Genomic DNA, 24,330 nt, shown 5'->3' on the forward strand with positions numbered 1-24,330 from the left:
GCAACCAATCCATGTATCGCTCTCACATCGATGTTTCTCTCCCTCTCATTGTCCCTCCTTTCCCCTTTCCCCTGGTTTATTACTGGCCAGCGAGTCATGGAGCCCTCACAGCCTCTTCTGCATTATGCTTTAACCTACAACATTCCCTGCAAGGCCAAAATGAGGTCTTCTTTTTACTTTGCCTATTGGGCGAGCAAGTTCCTTTTGACCTCGGCCCTAGGTTTGCTCCTCAGTCACCAATAAGTAAAACTGCTTACCTCTTACCATCCTACTGCTGCGGCTTGCTCGGTTCCCGCAGAGCCTCTCTTACTTTTGTGGGCACCCATGCCCTGCGTCAGCGCCCTGTACCACCCCTGCTCTAACTGTTTCCTTTCCTGATGGTTGCTTCTCACTTTTGGCCCTATGGAAGCTTCGTGGAGGAGAGAACTGATACGTATGGAGCACCTGTTACATGCCCGGTGTGGGATTGGGTGCTTTACATAGGTCATCCCTGTGGAGCTGATGAGGGCCAGAGGCTCTCAGACCCTAGGCAATTCCTGCTACTTTGGTGGAGAGTGGATGGTGTCGATCATGAGCGGAGGTGAGAGGGGCAAGGGGTGTGCAGGAGAGAGCATGTAGTTTAGCTGGTTGGGAAGCCCAGGACACACTTTGCAGCGAGAGAGCTGAGGTTGCTGCAGGTATCTGGGAAGGCCCATGGGGAGGGCAGTGTGTGGCAGAGTCAGCTGACATTTATCTGAGTACCACACTGCACCAGGCTCTGGGTGCTGAGCTGTTTCTTTTTGTGTGAGTATGGCAAAATATACATAATGTTTCTTTTTAACCATTAGCATACAGTTCGGTGGCATGAAGTACAGTCCCATTGTTGTGCAGCCATCACCACCATTCACGTCCAGGTCTCTTTTATCGTCCCCAGCTGAACCTCTGCACCTGTTACAGATGAACTCGTCCACCCCTTCCCCAGCCCTTAGCAACTACCACTCTGCTCATATACGAGGAGTCATACAGTATTTATCTTTTTTGTTTTGGGCTTATTTCACTTAGAATAATGTCCTCATGGTTTACCCATGCTGTCGTGTGTCAGAATTTCCCTCCTTTTTAAGATTAAATAACATTCCATTGTACGGATAGACCACATTTTGTTTATTCATTATCTGTTGATGGACATTTGGGTGGATCTTAGTTCTATGTAGTTGTTACGGGGAGATATTTCTATCCTCACTTTAGCTGTAAAGGAATTGGATTAAGAGACTTTATCTTCAGTCACCAGATGATTGTGACGGAGCCAGGGTTTGGTGAATCCAAGCCTTGGGCTTCTGGTAGGCCTCGGGCTAGAACTGTTTGGCAGGAGGAAAGCTGTTGAGTTGGTGTGGGGGGAGGGGGGGGGGGGGGGTGGAGCTGGGTAAAACGGTGTTTGGCAAACTGTCCTGGCCATGTTGGTGTCCCCTGTGCAGAAGGACAAGGAGGGGCATGGGGTGAGGGGATGGAACAGAGAGGACCCGGGAGAAGGAGAGAGGCTGAGGCTAGGATTCCCTTGATTATGCTAAGACAGGAGCACTCAGTGGCCTCTGACATCCATTATCTCTTTAATCTTTTTGAGAGAGGGAGAGGAGTTATAACCTCTGCTTGCAGAGGCAGAGAGAAGCTTAGGAAGGCCCAGAGTCTCTCCCAGACTCTCTCAGGTAGTCAGTGAGAGAGCCAGGGCTGGAACCCGGCTCTCCTACCACCTCGCACAGTGCTCTCCCGTTGAGCTGTACAAAGCTTCCCACCTGCTCCCTTCTTCTCCCCTGCCTGGCCTCCTGCTTAGCCCCAGCCCCAGCCCCAGGTGGGTCAGGCTCTGGGCAGGGGCTGGAGGCTGCTCAGCAGTGTTCGATGCCTCTCCCAGCCCCCATAGCACCTGTCCTACGTGAGTACAGATTCTGCTGGAGTTCAGACGCTGCCTTATCCTCATCTCCTCTTACCAGGCATGGGGTCTGGGCCAAGGCACGACTGTGTAGGGAGTTGATGGAAAGGCTCTCAGCAGGCGCTCTGGTCCAGCTGGGAGGTATATATAGTTCTGAGCTCAGCCCCAGTGTGTGGGATGGGCCCCAGGGAGGCAGAGGAAGAGGGACAAGCTGCCAAGCTGACTCAGGCATCATCTCACTGAGGCTGCTGCCCGCTGTCTGCTCATCTTCCTTTGGAGACCCTTCCTTCTGTGCCAGAGTCCCCGAGAGCCCTGGTCTTACACTCCCCCACTTCCCACATCCAGAGACCATCAGTTGTTTTCCAGGTGGGCCAGCCCGGTGGGGCACAGGGTGGGAGCTGAGAACAAGCAGGAAGCAGGCTCAGGTGGGCGGAAGAACACACTGGCTCTGGGATGCCCAGAGGTGGGTCTGGACCTGCGGACTCTGAGGACAGCAGTATGCCTCTTCCCAGCCCTGGTCTGGTGCACCCAGAGCAGCATGCCGACCGTGGCCAGGCAGACGTGCAGATGACACGCTGAGCCGAGGACAGATTAGCGCCTGTTATTTCTGAGCCCAGCTTCCCACACTGTGGACTGGCTCCTGGGCCAGGGCTGTGAGCCCTCTCCTGCTCATGGCTGCTTTCATTTTTGCCCCGTCACTGTGTGACCTTTGCCCTGGCACTGACATGCTGGTCATTCTGACCTCCTGTAGCCAAGCCTGGGCTCTGGCCCCGTGGGCAGGTGTGGGGAGGTGAGCGAGGGGGAACTTCTCTCCTCCGTCTGCCCTCGTACTCTGCCTTTCCCTCTCCTGACAGCTCTGCCCTGGCCCTGCTGACTTACTTTCTCCCTGCTGCTTACAAGAGGCTGTGGCTGGTTCTGTCTTCCTCTGTGCATACATCCAGTAAAGCAAAGGGCTGGGTTATCTTGCAAGTTTCCTGGGAGGAAGTGGGGCTTGGGCTGGTAGAGGAGGGAGGTGTGTGCTCAGGCAAGGGAAGAGAATGCCATTGGCCCAGAGGCGGGTCTTTGTGTGGTGACTTTGCGGGAGAGCTGGGCAAGGTGCTGTGATAGTGGACTAAAATGAGGGATCCTCATTTTAGATGTGCCACAGCTGATTACAGGCAGAACAGGGACTGGACCAAGGTTGAGACTGAGGGGACAGGACCCAAGTCAGGGAGCCTCACCTGAGTTTCTCCCACCTCCTCGTCCCGTTCCTTGGATCCTTTGCTGCCCTTGGCTCTGTTACCCTGTGGTTTCCAGCTCCTTCTATGCTCTCCTTTCCAGGCTAGAACCAGACTTTGTGCTTCTGGTGGCCTGATGATGCGAGCCTAAGTTCAGATCCACTCTGTCCCAGTAGCCACCGTGACCTTGGGCAAGTTGTTTAACCTTTCTCAGCATCAGCTTCCTCATTTGTGAAATGGGATGATAATGATACTACCTGTTTTGGGAGGGAGTTGGTTTGTTTGTTGGTTTGTTTGGTTATGTTGCTGTGAGGAAGATACACATTACATAAACTTTACCATTCTAACCATTTTTAAGTTCAGTGGCATTAAATTCATTTCGTCGTTGCACTGCCGTCGCCACCCTCCATCCCTAGAACCTTCTCATCCTCCCCAGCAGAAACTTCACACCCAGTTAAACACTTAACTCCCCATTCCCTTCTCCTCCAGCCCTTGTAACTTCTGTTTGATTTCCTGTCTATAAATCTGACTGTTCTAGGTACTTCATAGTAGAATGATACAGTATGTGTCCTTTTGTGACTGGCTTATTTCACTTAGCACAATGTCTTCAGGATTCATTTATGTGTGGCATGTGTGAGAGCTCCATTCTTTTTTATATGCTCCATTGTAAGGTTGTGCCACATTTTGTTTATCCATTTGTCTTTTGGTGGACACCTGGGTGTTTCTACCTTTTGACTATTGTAAATACTGTTTCTATGGACATGGATGTTCCGGTATCTGAGTTCCTGCTTTCAATTCTTTTGGGTATATACCTAGAGGTAGAATTGGTGGATCCTATGGTAATTCTATGTTTCATTTCTTGAGGAACTGCCAAACTATCTTCCACAGTGGCTGTACCATTTTTACATTCTACCAGCCATGCGCAAAGGTTCCAATTTCTTCATAGCCCTGTTAACACTAGTTATTTTCTGTTTTCTTAAATAGTCATCCTTGTGAGCATGAAGTGTTATTTCATGGTTTTTATTTGCATTTCCCTAGTTATTAGTGATGTTGAGCATCTTTTCCTGTATTTATCGGAAGAAGACACTGCCTTTTAGTGTTGCTGCTGGGATAAGAGCACGTAAGAGGCCTGGTGAACAGCCCTGGGGTGAAGAACTGAAAGGGATATGCTGCTCACATTTGATTGAGGGAGTCAGACACAAGCTCAGCGACTTTAGCCAAGGATTGTGAGAAAGGTACAGACCCCGTGCACCAGGGCTTGGAGGCAGGAGTGGGCACACCCACTTGGGTGGGGATCAAGGAACCTTCTTGGGCCGGTGGCCTTAAAGCCTGGGTAGGATTTCACCAGAAGCCTCAGAGCCCTCCAGGGACAATGATGGTAATAGCTCAGATGTCAGGCCTAATAACTGCCTTCTCGGGCTTCAGCCACAAGTTTCCCCACAAATAGCCTCCTCCTTCTGCAGGTGTTTATAGCTTCAGCTGATCCCTGGGCACTGGGGTCGGGGCTGGCGGTTGGGGCGGGCTGTGGAGGAAGGGCCTACTCCCTGTTCTAGCCTGCAGGGGCTAAGTGGAGAACTAATGGGGTGGGGAGGCTCCTGCCTAAGGTTCTCAGCTGATTTCAATTTTGAAGACTAATAACATCAGTTATAACAAGACCTTGTTAATGATATGAACAATAATAGCCATCTCTACTGACCTTCTGCTAAGTGCCAGGAGCTTTACTTTACTTTATGCCACTTAATAATGTTTGTGGCCCAGAGGGAGGGCTGGTGCGGAAAGGAAGTCAGTATAGACGGAACGAGGTACAGAAATGACCTGTCTTAGATAGGACTTTGTAGGTGGGGTAACAATTTTAATGGTGATGAATGGCTGAGGAAAAGCCGGGGTGGCCGGCAGGGTGTGTAGGGAACACAGGGTCACCCCGTGGACCCTGCATTGGGGACGCCCCTGCCCCCAGCCCGTGCTGAGGCTCCCTTCTCCATCGGCAGGCCTCCCCACTGGTGAGGTGGCGCCGTAGATGTGAGCTGGGGGCTGTTGGACACATGTCCTCTGACAGATGGGCCACAGTCTGGTGGGAGTGTCCTTCCCAGCACCACCCAGGTCCTTTCTGGAATTGGCCAAAGCCACCTGCCACACAGCAATGCCCAGCTGCCCAACTAGGCTCCACCAAAGTCCAGGCTGGCCTCCTGCCGCCCAGCATGTGCACTTAACCAAGGAGGGGAGAAAGCCTGGGGTTTTACCGCTAATGGCAGAGCTGGGACACGATACAGGTCTCTTTCCCTCCCGTTGACTCCTGGATTTTCTACTAGTTTCTGACTGCCTTTGCCCTTCTTGGCTGGCCTTCACTGGAGTTTCAGGGTTCTACTTTTGGGTACGTGCTCCCCTCTATCCCTCACTCTGTGGGTCTCCTCTGTCTCCATTATCTAGGGCCTTTTGGCTTCCATCAGTGCTCGGTACCACTGTCCATGAGAGAGTGACAACAGGTGGGCAGGCTCTTGGGCCCAAATAGTTGGCTCTCCCTCCTGGACCTGGGGCAGGGCATGGGGCAGGGCATGGGGCAGTCAGACATCACCAAAGACTGACATCATGCAAAGACTTAGAGAATTGGGGTTCAATGCAGAAAGGAGGAACAGAATGGCGTCCTGCAGAGAAAGCGACCAGCTCAGCCAGAGGAGGGCATGCACAGGAAAAAGTGGTCATTGCGTAGTAGTCACGAAGCCTTAGAAATGGATGTTTTTTGGCTCCCGGAACACTGAGAAACTGCGTGTTTCTGAGAAACACTGAGAACACTGAGAAAGACGTCTCTCTGGGCCTCAGTTTTTTCTTCCTTAGGGTAGACAGGACCTCTGAGGTCACCTGCTTCTGAGAGAGATGGCTCTTCATCCCGTGTTAAATAGAAATAATGCTGTGCAGTAGTTAGGAGATAGACTCTGGAACCAGGCTACATGGATTTGAATCTCAAACACTTGCTGGCCTGTGACCTTGAACAAGTTCTGAACCTCTGTATCTCAACTTCCCTCTCTGTAGGGGTAAGGTGGTAGTACCAGTTGTATAGAGCTATTGTGAGGATTGAAAGGGTAAATGCAGATAAAGCTGATGGGGTATACATTCTCTGTTTGTACACATACCTGGCACATGTAAGTGCTCAATAAATGTTCATTATTGTTATTACAATATTATTACAAGAGTGAAAGAAAACTACAGTAGTTCCGTATGTATATGTAAGCCTGGATTAGATGCCAGCTGGCCTGGAGGCAGTGGGATGGCTGGATTGACCTCTGGAGGACCTCTGGAGGTTGCAGGAAGGAAGCTGTTTGGTCCCCCTTGGCCCTGTACACCCACAGAAACCCAGCACTTCACTCCCACCCAGGGGGGAATTCTCAGCTGCTAACATCACCTCCGATAAGCCGAATGAGACTAGATGAAATCAGTCTGAGATGAGCCAGCAAGGGATAGGAGGGTACAGCTCCAGAGAAAGGAAGAGGAAAAGTACAATCTGAAAAATACACAGCCAGCTTAGCCGGGCTTAGACCCCTTGGGTTTGGCTCCTTGGCCCCACTGCTGGCCTCTTGCCCATGTTTGAGATGGCGTGTCTGGTAGCAGAGCTCCTGAACACTGTAGCAGAGGGCAGAGGTGGTTTTAGGCTGAGTGGGGCTCCTTGCACAGGAGGTGGGTCATCTAGGATGTCTGGAGGAGGGTCTCAATTGGTGACAGGCACGGGCCACCTCAGCTGCCAAAGAGGAAACACCCCTGTACTGGGAGCCAGGAGTCCCCATTCACTGAACATCTCTGTGCAAGGTGCTGTGCCACTTGCAGTGGCAGAGCCAGGGCTCAAACCAGGCAGTTAGTCCTGGATCTGCTGGTGGATGATCCAGGTCAGATTTTTCTGACCTCAGTTTCATCATCTGGCAAGCAAGTATAATTGCCTGCCTTTTTGTAAGTGGGGAGAGGTAGGTTTTCTATGAAGTTAAATGAGGCTCACACTTCAGGACCCCTCACTTGCATGGACCCCTTCCAAGTCCCTAAATTTTCTATTAATTTAAATTGGTAAAGTAGTTTTATTGAAGTACAGTCACCATACAAAAACTACACATATTTGAAGCAGACAATTTGATGAGTTTTGACAAACGATTACACGTGTGAAACCATCACAACCATCAAGAGAGTGGACATCTTGACTTCTAGCCAAGATGGAGGCATAGGTAGATATGTTTCACCTTCTCACACAACCAAAAGAAGAATAACAACCAATTTAAAAATAGAAACACCGCAACTGCCAGAAAATCAAACTCTGTGGAAGTCTGACAACCAAGGAGTCAAAGAAGAATCATTCATCCAGACCATTAAGAAGGGTGGAGACCCGCACACAGCTGGGGAGGAGAGGACACATGGTGAGGCAGTGGCTGGCCAACTGGGTCCCACATTTGCCTGTGGATAAAAACTGGGAGGAACAACTGAGGAGTGAGACAGACTGCACAACCCAGGCTTCCAGCACCTGGAAAATAAAGCCTCAGAACCTCTGGCTGTAAAAATCTGTGGGGGTTTCAGCAGCAGGAGCAACTGCCAGTCTCAGGAGAGTCTGTTGGAGGGGCCTACAGGGTCCTAGAACGTACACAAGCCCGTCTACCTTGGAATGGCACCATTCACTTGTGGGAAGCAGAGCAGGGGAGGGGAAAGTGGCTTAAAGCGGGGCAAGAGCCAACCAAGTGGCATTGTTCCCTCTCTGACCCCTCCCCCACATAGAGCACCACAACATGGCAAAGCAGGTTGCCCCACCCTGGTGAATACCTAAGGCTCCTCGCCTTACAACATAACAGGTGCACTAAGAAATATGGCCCAAATGAAAGGACTGATCACAACTTTAAAAAAAAAAAAAACTTAAGCAACAAGGAGATAGCCAACCTATCAGATGCAGAGTTCAAAACACTGGTAACCAGGATGCTCAGAGAAATGAGTGAGTATGGCCGCAACATAAAGAAGAAGGCTATACAAAGTGAAATAAAGGAAAATATACAGGGGACCAACAATGAAGGGAAGGAAGCCATGACTTAAATCAATAATTTGGGACAAAAGGAAGAAATAAACATCAACCAAAACAGAATGAAGAAAGAATTGTTAAAAAGAAGAAGAACAACAAATTGAAAACATATTTGAAAAAATAATGAAAGAAAACTTTCCCAATCTGGCAAAGGAAATAGATACAAGTCCAGGAAGCCCAGAGTCCCAAACAAGTTGGACCCAAAGAAGACCATACCAAGACACATTATACTTAAAATGCCAAAGACTAAAGATAAAGGGGAGAATCTTAAAAGCAACAAGAGAAAAGAAGAGAGTTACCTACAAAGGAGTTCCCATAAGACTATCAGCTGATTTCTTAATAGAATCCTTACAGGCAAGAATGAGCTAAAAAGAAGTATTCAAAGTCATAAAAGGCAAGGATCTACATCCAAGATTACTGTATGCAACAAGGCTGTCATTTAGAATGGAAGGGTAGATGAAGTGCTTTCCAGATAAGATAAAGCTAGAGGAGTTCTTCATCAAGCCCTTATTATACGAAATGTTAAAGGGACTTATCTAAGAAAAAAGATCAAAACTATGAACACTAAAATGACTACAAAATCATAACTATCAACAACTGAACCTAAAAAAAAGAACAGGAACAGAATCACAGCAGTGAAGATCCCATGGAGGGTTATCAGTGAGGAGGAGGGGGAGGAGGGAGAATGGGGGGAAATGGTGCAGGGAATAAAAAGCGTAATTGGTAGGTACAAAATAGGCAGGGGGAGGTTACAGACAGTGTAGGAAATGGAGAAGCCAAAGAGCTTACATGTATGACCCATGGACATGAACTAAGAGGGGGAATGCTGGAGGGAATGGGGGTACCGGGCAGAGAGGGATAAGGGGGAGGAAAAAATGGGACAACTGTAATAGCATAATCAATAAAATATGCTTTAAATAAAGAGTGAACATCTCCATTTTAATCTAAAATGATCTTAACCTAATTTTATATCTATATTTTAAATTATTTTTCTCAAAGGGAGCCTTCCAGTTTTTAGATGCTTTTGGCCCCACAAAAATCTAGATGTGCTCCTGTATAGAAAAACTCAAATGAGACCAGTATAAGAAGGTACTTTGAAAATTCTGTCAGGCTAATCGGAAGTAAAATATTTTTTCCTTTATTTGACTTGCACCTTTTCCTTAGAAGCTAAAGTACTTAATGGGACATCTGACCAACATTTTTATCTTTTTTTAAAAATAAAGATTTAGGCACATTATTTTTAATAGCAATGTAACTATAAATGTCCAAAAGTAAAAGACTGCTTAAATATATTATAATTCCTTAATAAATCAGAATAGTATATAATTAAAAGTGATGCTCTAGACCTACTCAATAAAATGTTTTGAGAAGCAGATTACAAAATATTATGTACAACACCGTAACATTTTTCAAGACTCATAATCATGGAAAATAAGTGCTGGAAAGACAAAGATCCAAAATGTTAATCATGGTTATTTCTGGCTTTGAGGGTTATTGTTGATTTTTTTATTTTGTTCTTAATACTTTATGTATTTTGCACATCATTTAACAAATATTTATTGGGAACCTACTATGTGTAGGCAGTGTCTAGGTTTAGAGTATAAATAAGTAAATAAGGAGACAAAAACCACTGTTCTAGGAACCTCCCTCCCATGAAAGTGGGGTATACACAGAACTCTAAATGAGCGCATTGATCCCGTGGCATTGTTAGAAGGCACTGCAGAGATTAGTGAGGACAGTGGCCAGTGATGGGTACGTGGGAGGTGATCTCAGCTTTCAGTGGGGTGTTCATGGAAGATGTCCCCAAGACAATGACATCTAAACAAAGAAGCCACCAGGGACATGTAGGTCTCTGGGGCAGAGCACAGGATGTGTGAAGGTCCTGAGGTGGGAGTGGGCTTGGCATGTTCCAGGAAGAGCCAGGAGACCCCATGGGGGGTGGCATGAGATCAGAGAGGTGCTGACCTGGGGCCTGTGTGGACATACGCTGTGGGGGCTTCCAGGACATGGTAGGGGCTTAGACACTTTTCATCTGAGAAGGATGGGAAGCCATTGAAGGGTGTTTGAGCCACAGGGTCCCTGTGGCCACTGCTGAGAAGAGACTGGGATCAGGGAAATCAGGTCGAAGGCTTTCACCAGTGTCCAGCCAGGGAGCAGGGCGGCTGGACCATGCAGGGTGAGGTGATGAGAAGTGGTTGGATTCTAGATAGAATTTGAAGATAGAGCCATCAGGATTTGCTAGTGAACTCGTCCATTCATTCATTCATTCATTCATTCAACAAATAGGTGCCAGGAGATATAGACCTGAGTGGAGATGGGAGATGTAGCCCCTTCCTCTGAGGTGTTGGGAATATAACAGGAAAGGACAGACAGAATTGATAAGCTGCTACCTGTGTACAAGGTGTGGGCTGGAGAAGGAGCACTAGGATCATTTCCCAGATGGTCTCCCTCCACAGTAAAGTGTCCCCTGCCTTCCCCATCCCTCCAGCTTTCCCACCAGCCCCAAGACTCTCCAGCTTGTCCTTCTCAATACCATGTCCATCAACACTGCAAGCAACCTGCTGACTCTCTGGAACCTTCTCTCTGCCCTTGCTCTTTCTGTCATCCCAGACTGGTCTCTGAACTAGACTGCTTACGTGGGCCTGGAGTATTTTACATTCATTTTACAAAAAAGGAAACTGAGCCATAGAGAGCTCTCATTGAGCCAAAGGGAAAGTCTGTTTCCTAAGTCTGTAAAAATTTGGTTGGAAGAATCGGGGGGAAAGACCTTTAAAGGGCCTAGGTTTAAAGATAGAAGGCTGGTTGTAGGTCCGTCGAGGAAACTGACTTGCAGCAGAGTTCCCATAGCCTGTGTGTGGAGCTGCTGAGCTAGACGCTGGCTCCCAGCTCCCAGTTCTGTGGCCCATTTCAGTCCCCCGTGGTGATGACTTAGCTCTTTACCAGCGAAAACAGCGTTTCATAACTATAGCATGAGTGCCCCTAGTTGGACGTAGGGTAGGACACTCACTGGACTGCTAAAGCGCCTGTGGAGTACCTTTCCCTGGAAAGCTTTGAGAAGAGACGTCTTGCGGGACCTTGGTTTTAGGTGCAGACCAGCCCGCAGGGCGGTGTCCCCAGGATCGGGTTCTACCCCCACCCCTCCTGATGCAGAGAGGCCAGTGCTTCCCAGCCAGCAAGTGTTTCTGGCAGAGGAGACCTCCTGAGGGTGGCCCCTTAATTCAGCCTTGGTAGCGGGGGAAGGTCAGCTGGGGGACCAGCATGGCCTTGGCTGTATGCTCTTTGTACAACCCCGGTGGCGGATAGCCCGCTCGCCCTGCCTCCCCCTGCATCAGCAGCTCCCTTATTCACAGTCACAGCCCTCCAGGCTCCGCAGGGCCCAGCAGGTCAGAGCAGGCTGGTGGCCATGGCCTCTGGCCCCAAAGGTGAAGCAAGGAAGTGAGAGCTGCTGCACAAACCCTCTCGCCCTCCCTCTCCTGACCCAAAGCCCTTCTTTATGACCTGATCCTCCCAGTGGTCAAGGTCCAGCTGGAGGCTTGCGTGACCACCCAGCCTGAACTGGCCCCTCATCCTCAGAACACACTGCATCTTGCCTGTCCGTAGCACAAGCTGGAGCTGTTGTGTGAGCACACGTCTCTCCTCAGCTGGGCGGTGAGCTCTTGGACACAGGGAACCCCTTTTCATAATCTCATTTGTGGTAGCAGGGTACATGGGTGGCTCCTTACAGTTTTCCAGGATCCCTCAGATGCGGCATCTGCTTCCGGGAGGCTGGGCCAGGGAGCACTGTTACTGTTGACTGGTCTACTCAGAGCCATGGAGCTGGGAATGCGGTCGGCCTGGGTTTCTCTTTATCTGAGTCAAGGGCCTCGGGCCTCCTCTCTGGCGACACTCAGTGTCTCAGCATTATGTCCCCCATGCTCCCTGAGGCCCACAGACAGGACAAGACATGTGGGAAGGGCCTGCTCCTGTGTGGAGGTGGTGGGAACTGTGGGAGTCACACAGGGGAAGGGCTAAGGCACAGGCACTTCCTCGCAGCCTCCCAAAATGTGCAAGAGAAGATGGGAGTACAGGGGCAGAGGTCAGGCTGCTGTGGGGCTGTGGGGAGGAGGAGGCCGCTGTGGATACGGAGGGAGCTCTGAGAGGGCTCCTCAAGCTGGAGGCCTGTGGCCCTGGCACCTCCTTGTTTCAAGCTGCCAGTCCCCCAGCAAGGCCTCAGCTCCCTCTTGCTGCTGGGAGATCCCTAGTATCCAAGTATGGCAGGGGGGAACTTGCAGAGCCCTCACCCCAAGTACCCACTCACGGTGGGCAGAGGATGTAGGATGGGACCTCTCAGAGCCTCTCATTTGCCTGCTTCTTGTCCTCCTCCTGATGATGACTCTTGGTGTCTCTACAGGTCGGAATGAGCTGATTGCCCGCTACATCAAGCTCCGGACAGGGAAGACCCGTACCAGGAAGCAGGTGGGCCCTGGGAGATGGGCATGGGTCCCCGGCGTAGGTACTCGCCTGCTCCCAAGGTGGGCCAGGTCCTCCGCAGGACTAAGTGTGGGCTCTCACTGGGGCTGGCTTGGAGGGATTGTCTTTGGGCATGCCACGGACGGTTCATTTTCCTTGCCATCCCTGCTGCTATCACCTGGGAGGAAATCCCTTGTCTTCCTGTGTAGTCAGCAGCCCCCTCCCCGTCCTTCTTCAAGTCACCAGGGAACAGAAAGTGAAGCCCTGGCACTGCACTTGCACATATTGCCAAACTCTGGATTAGCCAGCACTGAGGAGCCACCATTGACTTACCCTTCCTTTCACTCATTCATGCATCCATTTACTCCTTCAATCCACCGATGTGGATGGAGGCCCATGGAGGGCTGAGGGTCAGGAAGCCAGGGTCGGGTGCACAGGCCATCTGGGAAATAGGGTCAGGAGCCCTCTCTTCTTGCCATAGGTCTCCAGCCACATCCAGGTGCTGGCTCGTCGCAAAGCCCGTGAGATCCAGGCCAAGCTAAAGGTAAGGCCAACAGCAGCGGTGGGAGGAAGGACTTAGGGCATAGATGGGGCTGCTTCCAGGAAGTTGGGGCTCTTTTTCCAGCAGGAAGAGTCTTCCCTTTGTGTTTAGGGGCTGACTGCTTGTGTGTGGAGGCAGCATGCTTCTTGGTTGATGCGGGCAGAGTTTAGCCTGTACCCTCTCCTGTCTACCCAGGGAGGAACACTTGACCTTAGAGCCATGTGTGTGACTGCCAGGCTCCGCAGCGTCCTGGGGGCCATAGGCCGGTCTTCTGCTGTACCCCCCTTCCCCCAGGGGCAGTGCCCTCACCAGATCACAGCAGATTGCCCTCCAGACCCCACCCCTTGAGAGCTCCTCAAGCCCCAGGCTGGTGGCATCAGCCAGAGCCTGCAGGGGTCGAGCAGGGGAGGCCCTGCTCTGGCAGGGGTTGGATGCTGCGGTGGGAGCAGGTGGGCCTCCCCCCGACGGCCCGTTCTCTGGGACTGGCAGTTCCTTCCCCTCCCTGCATCGGCCCTTCCTTGAGGACCACGTGACAGGTGACTGCTCTGTGCAGGGCCAGCTGCTGGCAGCATTCCCCTGAGGGCGGCCCTGCTCCCCACAGGATGCAGGCCTCTCGGACCGGACCGGGGGCCAGGGCCCCTCTCGATGAGCACTAGGAGGAAGGGCTGCCTCATGGAGGTGTTAACAGCAGGGGCTGATCGGCCACTTGGTAGGAAGAGCTAACATTTGGGGGCATTAGACTAAGACCAGCAGTTGACAAACATTTTTTTAAAGCAGTAGAAGCTCCTTTGGGTTTTTTCCCCGTGAACAAAATATCACCGCACTATGTTGTCGAAGGAGCTACTCTGGTTAAAGTACTCTGGCTAGATTGGTGAGGAACAGGCCAGAAGCCAGAGACCCCCTCCTCCTACTCATCTCTTATGCCCATGGCTCTTGACCCTCAGAACCCTGTTTAAAAGCTCTGGACTATGACCTCGGAGGTCCTGTGTGGCCCCAGGAATTCATGGTCCTACGATCCCAACTCTGGAGCCTCTGTGTGAGTAGGTGGGAACTCCTAGGAAGCCACACCCCACTGCCGACTCAGCTCTGTTCCTCCAGCCATCAGCCCAGCTGTCCCCCATCCCCTTTGTCCCTGGACAACTGGCCGGGCCTCAGCTGTCCATCCCTCCCTTCAGGCTGGCACATGTACTTCCAGACAACCCTGAGGGTTCTGGAGCCCAGCCTGCCCTGCGTTTCCCCTCTCCGGTCTGTCTCTGACTCACTGGGACCCCGGGCGGGGACCGGTATGGAAAACAGCCTTTCCAGTGTTGTGACTCACCAAGGGGAAATTTTAATTCCGCTGGGGCCCAGCTGTATGGCTCCTGTTTGCTTGGAGGCATTGCACCTATCCTTGTCCATAGGCTCTAACTTGGGGCCTAGGGACAGCCTTCAGTGGACCTCTTAGACATACATAAAGGGGAGCTATTAGCCCCCTAAATATGCGTATTTTCATGCATATGTATTTTCCTGTGGAGACTGGTCTGAGGATTTCGTCGTATTGTCAAAGGGATCTCAGAGCAAGGTCGGGCAGAAATCCTCTGGGCCTCAGGCTTGGTCTGGCCTGGCCCTGCCCTTGTGCTGAGTGAGCTTAGGAGAACCGCTGCCCCTTCTTGAGCTCCAGTCAGTCTCCCCATCTGCAGATGACAGCGTTAAGCAAGGCAGTGTCTGAGATCCCCCAAAATTCAGTGACTCCCTGACTCTGTAGCCTGGTCACTGATAATCACTCCCCATAACATCCTCACTTTCCCCGATTCCCGCTCCACCCGCAGAGCATGTGGTTCTGGGAGCCCCAGTGGCTTGTTTCGATCAGCTATTGGGAAGGGATGCGAGCTGCCAGCACTGAGTGGCTGGAGTTCTCCGGCCTCATGATGCAGTTGTAACTGCAGGGTCTTCAGGCTTTCTGAGGTACTGCCTGCGGTTCATGTCCTGGACGGAGAGGGCCTGGGCTGACTGGCCCAGGTGGGTTTGGCTTTTGCCTCTAAGCAGTGCGAGTATCCTTGGGAAGAGGCACGCCTGCTGACTATTAGCTAGCTCCCTGTGGTTATCAGACAGCCTGAGAGCAAGGCCCAAGTTTGGCCTCAAAAGAGCAGTGGGTTGGGGATGACCCCAACACTTGTGGGCCAGGTCCTGTTTCCTCTGTGGTGTACACCCGTGCTGTCAAAACCTGACTCGCCTCCCCCTCCCCGGTTTGCTCAGCCCCCGCCAGACCTGCAGAGATCCAGAGGTGAACTGATATGCCAACCTGGGCCAGGCTCCCAGGGCAGACTGTCACTACTGTCAGCACCCTAGTCACCTAACCTCTCTGAGCCTCAGTTTCTTCATCTTAACATGGGGATCCTTCTGCTCCTCCTAGCCTCACAGGAGTGCTGTAATGTTCAGAATCAAAGTGAGATAGTAATCTTGACCTTCTATGGGCCACCTCTGCCATGTGAGCATAAAAGGTCCCTGAGAGGCCAAGTGGAAGGGTCTGTTGTGTTCTGGTTACACAACGGCACAGCGCCGGCAGGCTGGGTGGGCCACCTGGACCCTTCTGAGCCTCACGCCGTGGGGATGCCCCCCTCATGAGGCTCTGGGGACTGAGTGAAATGATTGCGCAAAAATGCCTGTAAGCTGCAAGGAACTCCATTAGTTCGTGTTTTGTTTTATTTTTTAATTTATTGATGAGAGAGAGAGAGAGAAACATTGATTCATTGTTCCACTTATGTATGCATTCATTGCTTGACTCTTGTGTGCGCCCTGACTGTGGATCAAATGCACAACTTTGGCATGTTGGGTTGATGCTCCAACCAGCTGAGCGACCCAGTCACGGCAGTTCTTCACTTGTTTATCGCTCAGGTCAGGTGGGGGTTACATAAAGCTCATTTTCCCCTTAAAACATAGAATTTCTTTCTTTTCTTCTTCTTTATTTTATTTTTTTACATTTAAAAAAATTTACTTTAGAGGAAAACAGAGACATAAGTTTGCTGTTCCACCTATTCATGCATTCATTGGTTGATTTATTTTTTTTAAAGACTTTATTTATTTTTAGAGAGAGGGGAAGGAGGGAGAAAGAGAGGGAGAGAAACATCAATGTGTGGTTGCCACTTGTGTGCCCCACACTGGGGGCCTGGCCCGCAACCCAGGCATGTGCCCAACAGAGAATAAAACCAGCGACCCTTTGGTTTGCAGGCCAACGATCATTCTCTGAGCTGTACCAGCCAGGGCCATTGGTTGAATTTTTTTTTTTAAGATTTTATTTATCTTTAAAGAGAGGGGAAGGGAGGGGAAAAAAAAGAGGGAAACATCAATCGGGTGCATCTCATACGTGCCTTGTCCAGGGATCTAACTCTCAACCCAGGCATGACTCTGACCAGGAAACTAACCAGTGATCTTTGACTTTGCAGAATGATGCCCAACCAACTGAGCCACAGCAGTCAAGGCATTGGTTGATTGTTGTGTGTGCAATGACTGAGATGGAATCCACAACCTTGGCATATCGGGTTGATGCTCCAACCAACTGAGCTATTCTGCCAGGGCAAAACATAGAATTTCTAATCAGAGCTTTTGAGTTGACATGATCCACCTTTTAGTCCCAGTAAAGCAAAACACAGAGAACAATACTAGCTATTCCAGTCTGTATATGAGGTCTTATTTTGGACAGACACGATTCCCACTAGGTTTTTTAAAATATAGAATGTTGTCGATTTTGAAGACCTTTGGAATTGAGGAGCTCAGGATAGGAGCCAGGCTTATAGAAGTATAAAAAATTGCTTGTAATAGTATTATTGTTGTTGTTGTTAGCAGTGTCAGAAGTGCTTACTTGTTTAGAGGCCGAGCAGGGTGAATCCATTCTTCAGGTTGGACCCATGGAGGGCAGACAGCAGTGTTTATATTCTGACCTATGAAAGGTAGGGCATGCCATGGGCACCCACAGGGCCAGATTGAGACATTGAATTCACAGGAGGCTTTTCATGCCTCCAAACAGTCCATGTGACCATTCAGAGGAGATCTGACAGATAATTATGTATCGTCTAGCGTGAACCAGGTGCTGCCCAGCCACCAGAGGTGTGGAGGTGAGCAAGGACTAAAAGGTTCCTGTTCTCAGCTGGTGGTTGCCAGAGGGGAGGGGGGAGGCAGGAGGGTGAAGAAGGTGAAAGGCAATGAGAAGTTCAAACTTCCAGTTATAAAATAAATAAAAAAATACATACACAGGGATGTAGTGTATGGCACAGGGAATATAGCCAGTAATATATGGCGATAACTGCATTGTGACAGGTGGTTACTGGCCTTAGTATGGAGATCATATTGTAAGGCATATAAATGTAAAAGCACCATTTTGTATACATGAAATTAATATGCTATTGTATGGCAACTATAATAAAAAGTTTGTTTTTTAGTCAAATAGCTAGCTAGCTAGCTAGATAAATAAATCGTTCCTGTTGTTAGTAAACTGAAAGAGATGATCTAGCAGGATGTCTCCAAAGTCTCTTTAAGTGCTAATCCAATAGGAAGGGCAAATATTGTGCCTCTTTGACAGATGAGGAGACTGATCCGAGAAACCATATGACCTGCTCAGTCACAAAACAAAGTAATAGCATTGCAAGGGCATAAGGCTGGTCCCCTGGGGCCTAGTCCAGGGCTCTGGCCACTGGCAGGGGACAGCTTCCCTGGCCACAGGCCCTCCCTGCCTCACCTCAGCCTGCCAGAGCAACCCTGCTGAGGTCGTCCCTTCCACTGTCTTCCCCAGGACCAGGCAGCTAAGGACAAGGCCCTGCAGAGCATGGCTGCCATGTCATCCGCCCAGATCATCTCCGCCACAGCCTTCCACAGTAAAATGGCCCTCGCCCGGGGCCCTGGCTGCCCAGCAGTCTCCGGGGTAAGTGGGGCTGCCTGGAGCCAGAGGCCAAACCAGTCCTCTCCTTCTCGCTCCTCCCCCTCCTGTGGAGCCAGGGCACTGGCCAGTCCACATTTCTCTCACTTGAGTCCTCCCGGGCCAGGAGAGCCAGAGGGAAGGAGGGACCAAGGACCAAGGGCCCTGCTGGGCCCCAGCTCAGCCGGTGTTGGACCCGCCTCCCTGGGGGCCGTGGCAGGGACACAGCAGACCTTCCACATGAGACAAAGCCGCCCCCTTTTGCTGACTACCCAAGAGCTCTGCAGAGCCGGCCTCATTTACAGAAGGGGAAGCTGAAGTCCCAGGAGGGGCCGGCCGAGGCCCTAGCACTGGCCTTGCCCCGTGCTGTGCCCCGCCAGGTACTCAGCACCGCTTGCCTGCCAGCTGCAGGGCTGATGTCCACAAGCAAAGTCCTGTTCAGATTGTAGATGTTTCAGCCTAAGACCTGGACCTCAGGCATGGCCCGGTTGGTCACATTTTCAGAATGGTCCAGAAAGGTTCTTCCTTTCCAGGGCTGTGTCCTCACAGGGTTTTCTTGGCTTAGGGACTAAATGGGTCTTCAAGAGCTGTCCGAGGGGTGGTGACAGGCCCTGTCCTGTGCTCAGTGAAGCTCTTGCCTAGCATTTTTTTCAGAGTGTGTTCCAGAGAGCACTAGCCCACAGAGTGTTTAAATACATGTGGCACAAAGTGATTCTGTGCATAAGTAAGTTTGGGGCACTTAGAGCTAAATAGGTTTCCTAACTCCAGGACTGTTAGAGCCTTACATGCTGCTGTGCACTGTGTATCTACCTCTAAAAGAGGCATATAAAATTCTGTTTACCACACGAGGTGTTTCTGCCATGGAGCACCATATCAACAGAGCATCTCCAGAGACTAGAGTTCCTTAAGACACACTTTGGGGTGCTGCTGTCGCCAAGTACTGGACAGTAGCATTAACTCTCGCCCTGCTACCCACTGGTCCAGGCTCAAGCCTCACCTGCCGGCTGAGGCCACTGCACTGACTCCCCACACCAAGGCCCTTGTGCACATGGGCTATGCTGACTCTACACTTTTTGCCTCCTCAGTTTTGGCAAGGAGCTTTGCCGGGCCAAGCCGGAACATCCCATGAGTGAGTATGGCCTGCTGCCCGTTGCTCCCTGAGCTGAACTTGAGTCCATAAACTCATGGAGTTGAGCCTGGGCCCCAGGGTGGCACGGGGCTGCGGTCTGGAGTCCACCTTCTATGAGAGCCTTGAGCTTGGGGATCAGGCTCTCCTGGTCTCAGGCGGCCGTTCAGTCTACATTGTGGACACCCTTGGGTGCATTTGCCCAAGTATCAGTCTGTCCATGGTGTCACAGGGCCAGAACTTGGGACCCCAAGGGAAGGAGGCTAGGAACCAGGGCTCTGGCGGCCTGCGGGAGGGTCAAGGGAGGGGTGGGTTATTCAGTAGACGTGCTGTGTCTGTGAGTCAACCACGAAACCCAAGGGAGATGGTGGGAGAGGAAGCGGGAGGCCAAAGCCCACTAAGGCCACTGATGACCAGACCACCAGATCCTACCACACAGAGTGATGGATGCTGCTCCAGGCTCTGGGGCTGCACCCTGCCCAAGGCTTACACCCCTTCTCCTGTCTCCCGCAGTGTGAAACCTTTCTCTCAACAAACCTACGCTGTCCAGCCTTCACTGCCTCTACCAGGTGGGTCGGCAGTGCACAGCTTCCTCACCCATCGCGCCCTTGCAGCTCCTGCCCCCACATCCCAGACGCCCGACAGCTAGACGCCTCCTGCCTCTCTCAGATGCCACCCTGGCATGTGCTGAGACCATGCACCCCAGTCTCCTGGCTCCACCCTTTTCCCTGCCCAAGTACACACACCTCTTCTCCATGCAGGCCGCTTCCTGCCACTCAGGTTCCCAGTTGTCTTTCCCAGCCTGGGCTCAGGCTGGCAGGGGTGCACATAGTGTAAAGGTCGGTGCCTGCACCCCGGGCACTGTTCCCCTGCTACCGCGGGCCTCGTACACCGTGGTGCAGGAGGTGGCTTCCCTCTTCATGACCCTGTAATCCTGTCCTTCAAACTTCCCAGCCTGGAATGGAACCTTTGTTAGCAAAGGCACCCTCCTGGGAAGAGGCTTGGAGCGTGGGTGGGGCAGACGAAGGTCCAGCCGGCTGGGTCAGCGCCGGAGCTCATTCACTTGCACTGTCCAGGTGACCACCTTTGTCCCTGCCTCTTTCTCAGGAGGGTTCCTCATCATTGTCCACTCTGCAGGATCCTCGCCCTTTTCTGGCTTGGGGAGTAACCTTGCCCACATTCGGGCCTGGCTCTTCTGCTCTGACAGAAGCCCTGCTACCCGCCTAGGGTCCTTGGTGCCGCTCTCTGTCAGCCCTGCGCAGTCCGCCCTCTCTGGTCCTCACCTTACTGACCTCACCGTCTGCTCCCTCCTTCCTAGATCTTGTCTAGGTTACTGCAGCAGCCTCCTATCCAGCTCTGGCTCCGGGTCTCCAGTCTCTTCTCTTCACCCTGTAATCCACCTAGTCATCTTTTGAAAGCACCCATCTCTCCATATTACCTCTAGGTGTAAAACTCTTTAATGACTCTCTGGAGCCTTCAGGGTACAGTCTGAATTCTGTGGTGATGCTTGCAGTGGTCTGTTAGCCTCACCGTTCTCCTCTCTCCCTTCCCTCCTTCCCTCCCCAACCATCACCCATCCCTGCCTCTGGGCTGTGGCTCAGGCTCCCCTCCCTCAGGTTTCTGTGACTGACCTGTGTCTGATTTGTTCATGTCCTCCGTATATTCTGTCCTGTCCGGCACCCAGCTTGCTGATGCATTAAGCACAGGCTAAAGTGTCTTCCTAGCACAGTCTCTCCACCCACCCCTCTGACTACTGTTTCTTCTCCATCTCCTTCCTCCGACCTCAGCACGTGGGCCCCATTCACCAGACTCCCGGCTTGGAACACTGGTATCATCTGGAGGTCGGCCCCACTGCTCTCACCCGTCAGTCGCCAAGGCCTGAGCTTGTGCTCGCTTCATGTCCCTACTGTGTCCCTTCCTCTTTTCCTCTTCACTGCCTTCCTTCATTCAGGTCTTGCGAGGACTGTGCTTCTGATCTGCCTCACCCCACCTGTCCCTCCAAACTGGAATAAGATCTTTCAGAAATGCAGATCTGAGCATTTCACTGCTCTGCTTAAAATCCTCAAGTCTCTCCCGAACTCTCAGGTTAAATTCATACTTGTCTGGCCTGATGCGCCATCTCTTCAGCCTTGTTTCCTGCCACTGGTGCAAACCCGCCCTTCTCTCTAGTTCCACCACAGACTTGAGTTCCCAGACTCACAGAGCGTCTCACAGCCCCCCGACCTCTGCCTCTTCTGTGCCCTCTGCTCGGAATGCCCTTTCCCTGGCTTCACCTACTGCTGTCTACGTCCTAACTCCTTTTGGACATCACCGTCGGAAGAACCTTTTCTGACCACCCTGGAATTGAACTAGGAACTCCTCTTTGGTGCCAAGTGCATACCTTATCAACTTATCCCATTCATGACTTCCTTCATCAGCAGACCTGTATCAGGGTGCCTGTTCTAGGCCAGGCACTGTTCTAGGTGCTACAGAGACAGCAGGGAACCAAACAGGAAACTCTCTTCTCGCAGGGCTTCTGTCATTATATATAATTAGAGATTTATCTGGTCAGCCTCCTGCTGGACCAGAAGCTCCTTGGGGGCGAGGACCCGGCAGAGCCTCCTAGAAGTCCTCGCAGCCCAGCAGGCATCTAGCCTGTCTGGCATGCAGTCTCCCATGAGTGTAGTTTTGTGAGCCAAGGGGGCTGAGTTGTACCTCCCCAACAGGGCTGTTCCAGGACTCCCAACCAGTACTTTGCATGCCCCTCCAGCGGGCCCAGGGTCCGTGCAGAGGGTGTCTGTGGGGAGGGTGTGTGTGAACAGGCTCCCGTGTGCCTCTCCCACTGCCTGCAGGTTTTGAGTCTCCTGCGGGACCCGCCCCATCGCCCTCAGCGCCCCCAGCACCCCCCTGGCAGGGGCGCAGCGTGGCCAGCTCCAAGCTCTGGATGCTGGAGTTTTCTGCCTTCCTGGAGCAGCAGCAAGACCCTGACACGGTAGGTCCTGGCCTCTGTCTGGCCGCTCTTTCACCCTGGAGCTCCCTCACCTTCTCCAGCTCTGCTTCCCCCTGCTTCCGGCTTTCTCTCCCAGCCCTGCTGCCCCACTCCACTTCAGACTTTAATTTAGGTTCCCCGTTCCCTTACAGCCTTGGCTTCCTTGACCTTCTCTCCCCTTTTCCTTTGCTTCCTCAAGTCACCTCCCTCTTCTTTCCTCACTTCATCGTACCTCTCTCCCTGTGTAGCTGTTGCTTCAATCCCAAAGCCCTCCCATGCCTTCTTTGCCACATCCCCGTTCTCTCAGGCCCTCTCCCAGACCTCTGTTCTGCCCTCCATGTCCTTTTCCCTCCCACCCCATCCATCTCCCAGTCCAGAGTTGCTCGTCCCAGCCCCTGCCCCAGGCCCTTCCATCCTTTCCCTGTGGCTCCGAGGAGTCTCCGGTGTCTGACCTGCCTCGCTGGGAGACCAGCTGGGAACAGAGCCCTGCCCTCACCCCTGCCCACTTCAGTATCTTACGTCACCTGCAAAGGTCAAAGTAGCACTTGGAGGAGGCTGAGCCGTCTCACTCTTGCATTTTCTAACTTGTTTTTTAGCTCAGGAACCTGTTACTCAAACAAGGTCTTACTCAGAAGCCCTATGTGTATCACAAAAGTAGGCTTTGATTGTAGCAGCAGAGACACCCAGCCCTGTCTCCAAGGGTGGAGCACAATTTGAAAATGCCTTATCCAGGTCAGTGGTCTTACCTCACAGATGAAATAACAGAGGCCCAAAGATAGAAAAAGATTTGCCTAAAGTGACAAAGGTCAGACTAAGAATAATACAGATAACAACTACAACTTGTTGAGCACTTACTGGGTGCCAGGTACTACACCAGATGCTTTATACCAATAACTTTACATTCAGTCCTTTGATCGTCTCAATTTTACCAGTAGGGAAACTGAGGTCCAGAGAGGTGAAGTTACTTGTTCCAGGTCACATAGCTGAGATCTGAGCTCTTTTCTGTTCTGTCTGCCCTGCTGCCCCCAGCTCTCCCTCAGACCAGCTGTTCTCTCCACAGTACAACAAGCACCTGTTTGTACACATTGGACAGTCAAGCCCTAGCTACAGTGACCCCTACCTCGAAGCTGTGGACATCCGCCAGATTTATGACAAGTTCCCAGAGAAAAAGGGTGGACTCAAGGAGCTCTTTGAACGGGGACCTTCCAATGCCTTTTTTCTCGTGAAGTTCTGGGTAAGCCTTCGATAGACTCTGCCTTCCTACTCCCAGCACGTCGATGAGAGTGAGGAGAGAAGAGGAAGAGTGGGCACACAGTGCCCTTGCCGTGGTGGAAACCTGTGGAGCACAGGGCCAGTGAGAAGGGGAGGAGCGAGCAGCAGTAGCTGAGACTGGGAGTCAGGCCCGTGAGGCTGGAGAACTGGGCTAGTAGGAGGCTGATTTTCTCATCCATGGTAATGGCAACCACACCTGGGCACAAGTACAGCCCTAAGGAGACTGTAGTACTGGAAGAAGCCTTACAGGAGATACTGAGGGGTAGGCGAAGAGCCGATGAGGACCCCTTAGTCACCTGAATCTTCGAATGGCAAGTTCCAAGTTGGTTTCAGGGCCTGGAGCAGGGCAGTTGACCGCATGGCTCCGTGGGTTGGGCATCATCCTTTCAGCAAACTGAAAGGTCTCCGGTTCGATTCCCAGTCAGGGCACATGCCTGGATTGTGGGCCAGGTCCCCAGTTGGAGTCATGCGAGAGGCAACCAATCAATGTTTCTCTCACACATTGATGATTCTCTTTTTCTCCCTCTCTTCCCCTCTCTCTAAAAATAATAACAAAATCTAAAAACAAAAACAAATTTGTCTCCCCTGGCTGGGTAGCTCAGTTGGTTAGTGCATCATCCCAATGTGCCAAGGTTGCAGGTTCGATCCCTGATCAGGGCACATAAAAAATCAGCCAATGAATGCACAGATAAGTGGAACAACAAATTGATGTTTCTCTTTCTCTCTCTCCCCGTCAAATCAATTAAAAAAAAAGAAAGTTCATCTCCAAGGACAGGGCTTGGAGAAATAGACTGTAGAGTTAGGAAATGTCACCCCAAAAGAAATACCCACCAAACTTTACAGCTCAGCCTATAGATTTTGTCTCTGCTGCCCTCCTCACCTTGCCCCTGGACAGGTGTTATATGGGTACATTTTGCCCCTTTCAAAACAT

General features: G+C 51.4%; 1 protein-coding gene across 2 annotated transcripts in view; it reads left to right on the forward strand.

Annotated features, from left to right (window-relative positions):
- The window catches only part of TEAD4 (TEA domain transcription factor 4), a 65,577-nt gene that overhangs the window by 27,731 nt on the left and 13,516 nt on the right, over positions 1–24,330 (forward strand). Inside the window, exons 3-9 of one of the 2 annotated variants that reach the window (XM_054577206.1) lie at positions 12,546–12,610; positions 13,086–13,148; positions 17,911–18,039; positions 19,119–19,162; positions 19,673–19,728; positions 21,991–22,130; positions 23,188–23,361. In XM_054577206.1, coding sequence (XP_054433181.1) covers positions 12,546–12,610; positions 13,086–13,148; positions 17,911–18,039; positions 19,119–19,162; positions 19,673–19,728; positions 21,991–22,130; positions 23,188–23,361 — 671 coding nt within the window. The remainder of the gene's footprint in view (positions 1–12,545; positions 12,611–13,085; positions 13,149–17,910; positions 18,040–19,118; positions 19,163–19,672; positions 19,729–21,990; positions 22,131–23,187; positions 23,362–24,330) is intronic. The other variant, XM_054577207.1, reaches the window with a different exon arrangement.

This window comes from Pteronotus mesoamericanus, unplaced genomic scaffold (genome assembly GCF_021234165.1).
Source record: "Pteronotus mesoamericanus isolate MK-2021 breed Mesoamerican mustached bat unplaced genomic scaffold, CSHL_Meso_final contig_41, whole genome shotgun sequence".
NCBI lineage: Eukaryota > Metazoa > Chordata > Mammalia > Chiroptera > Mormoopidae > Pteronotus > Pteronotus mesoamericanus.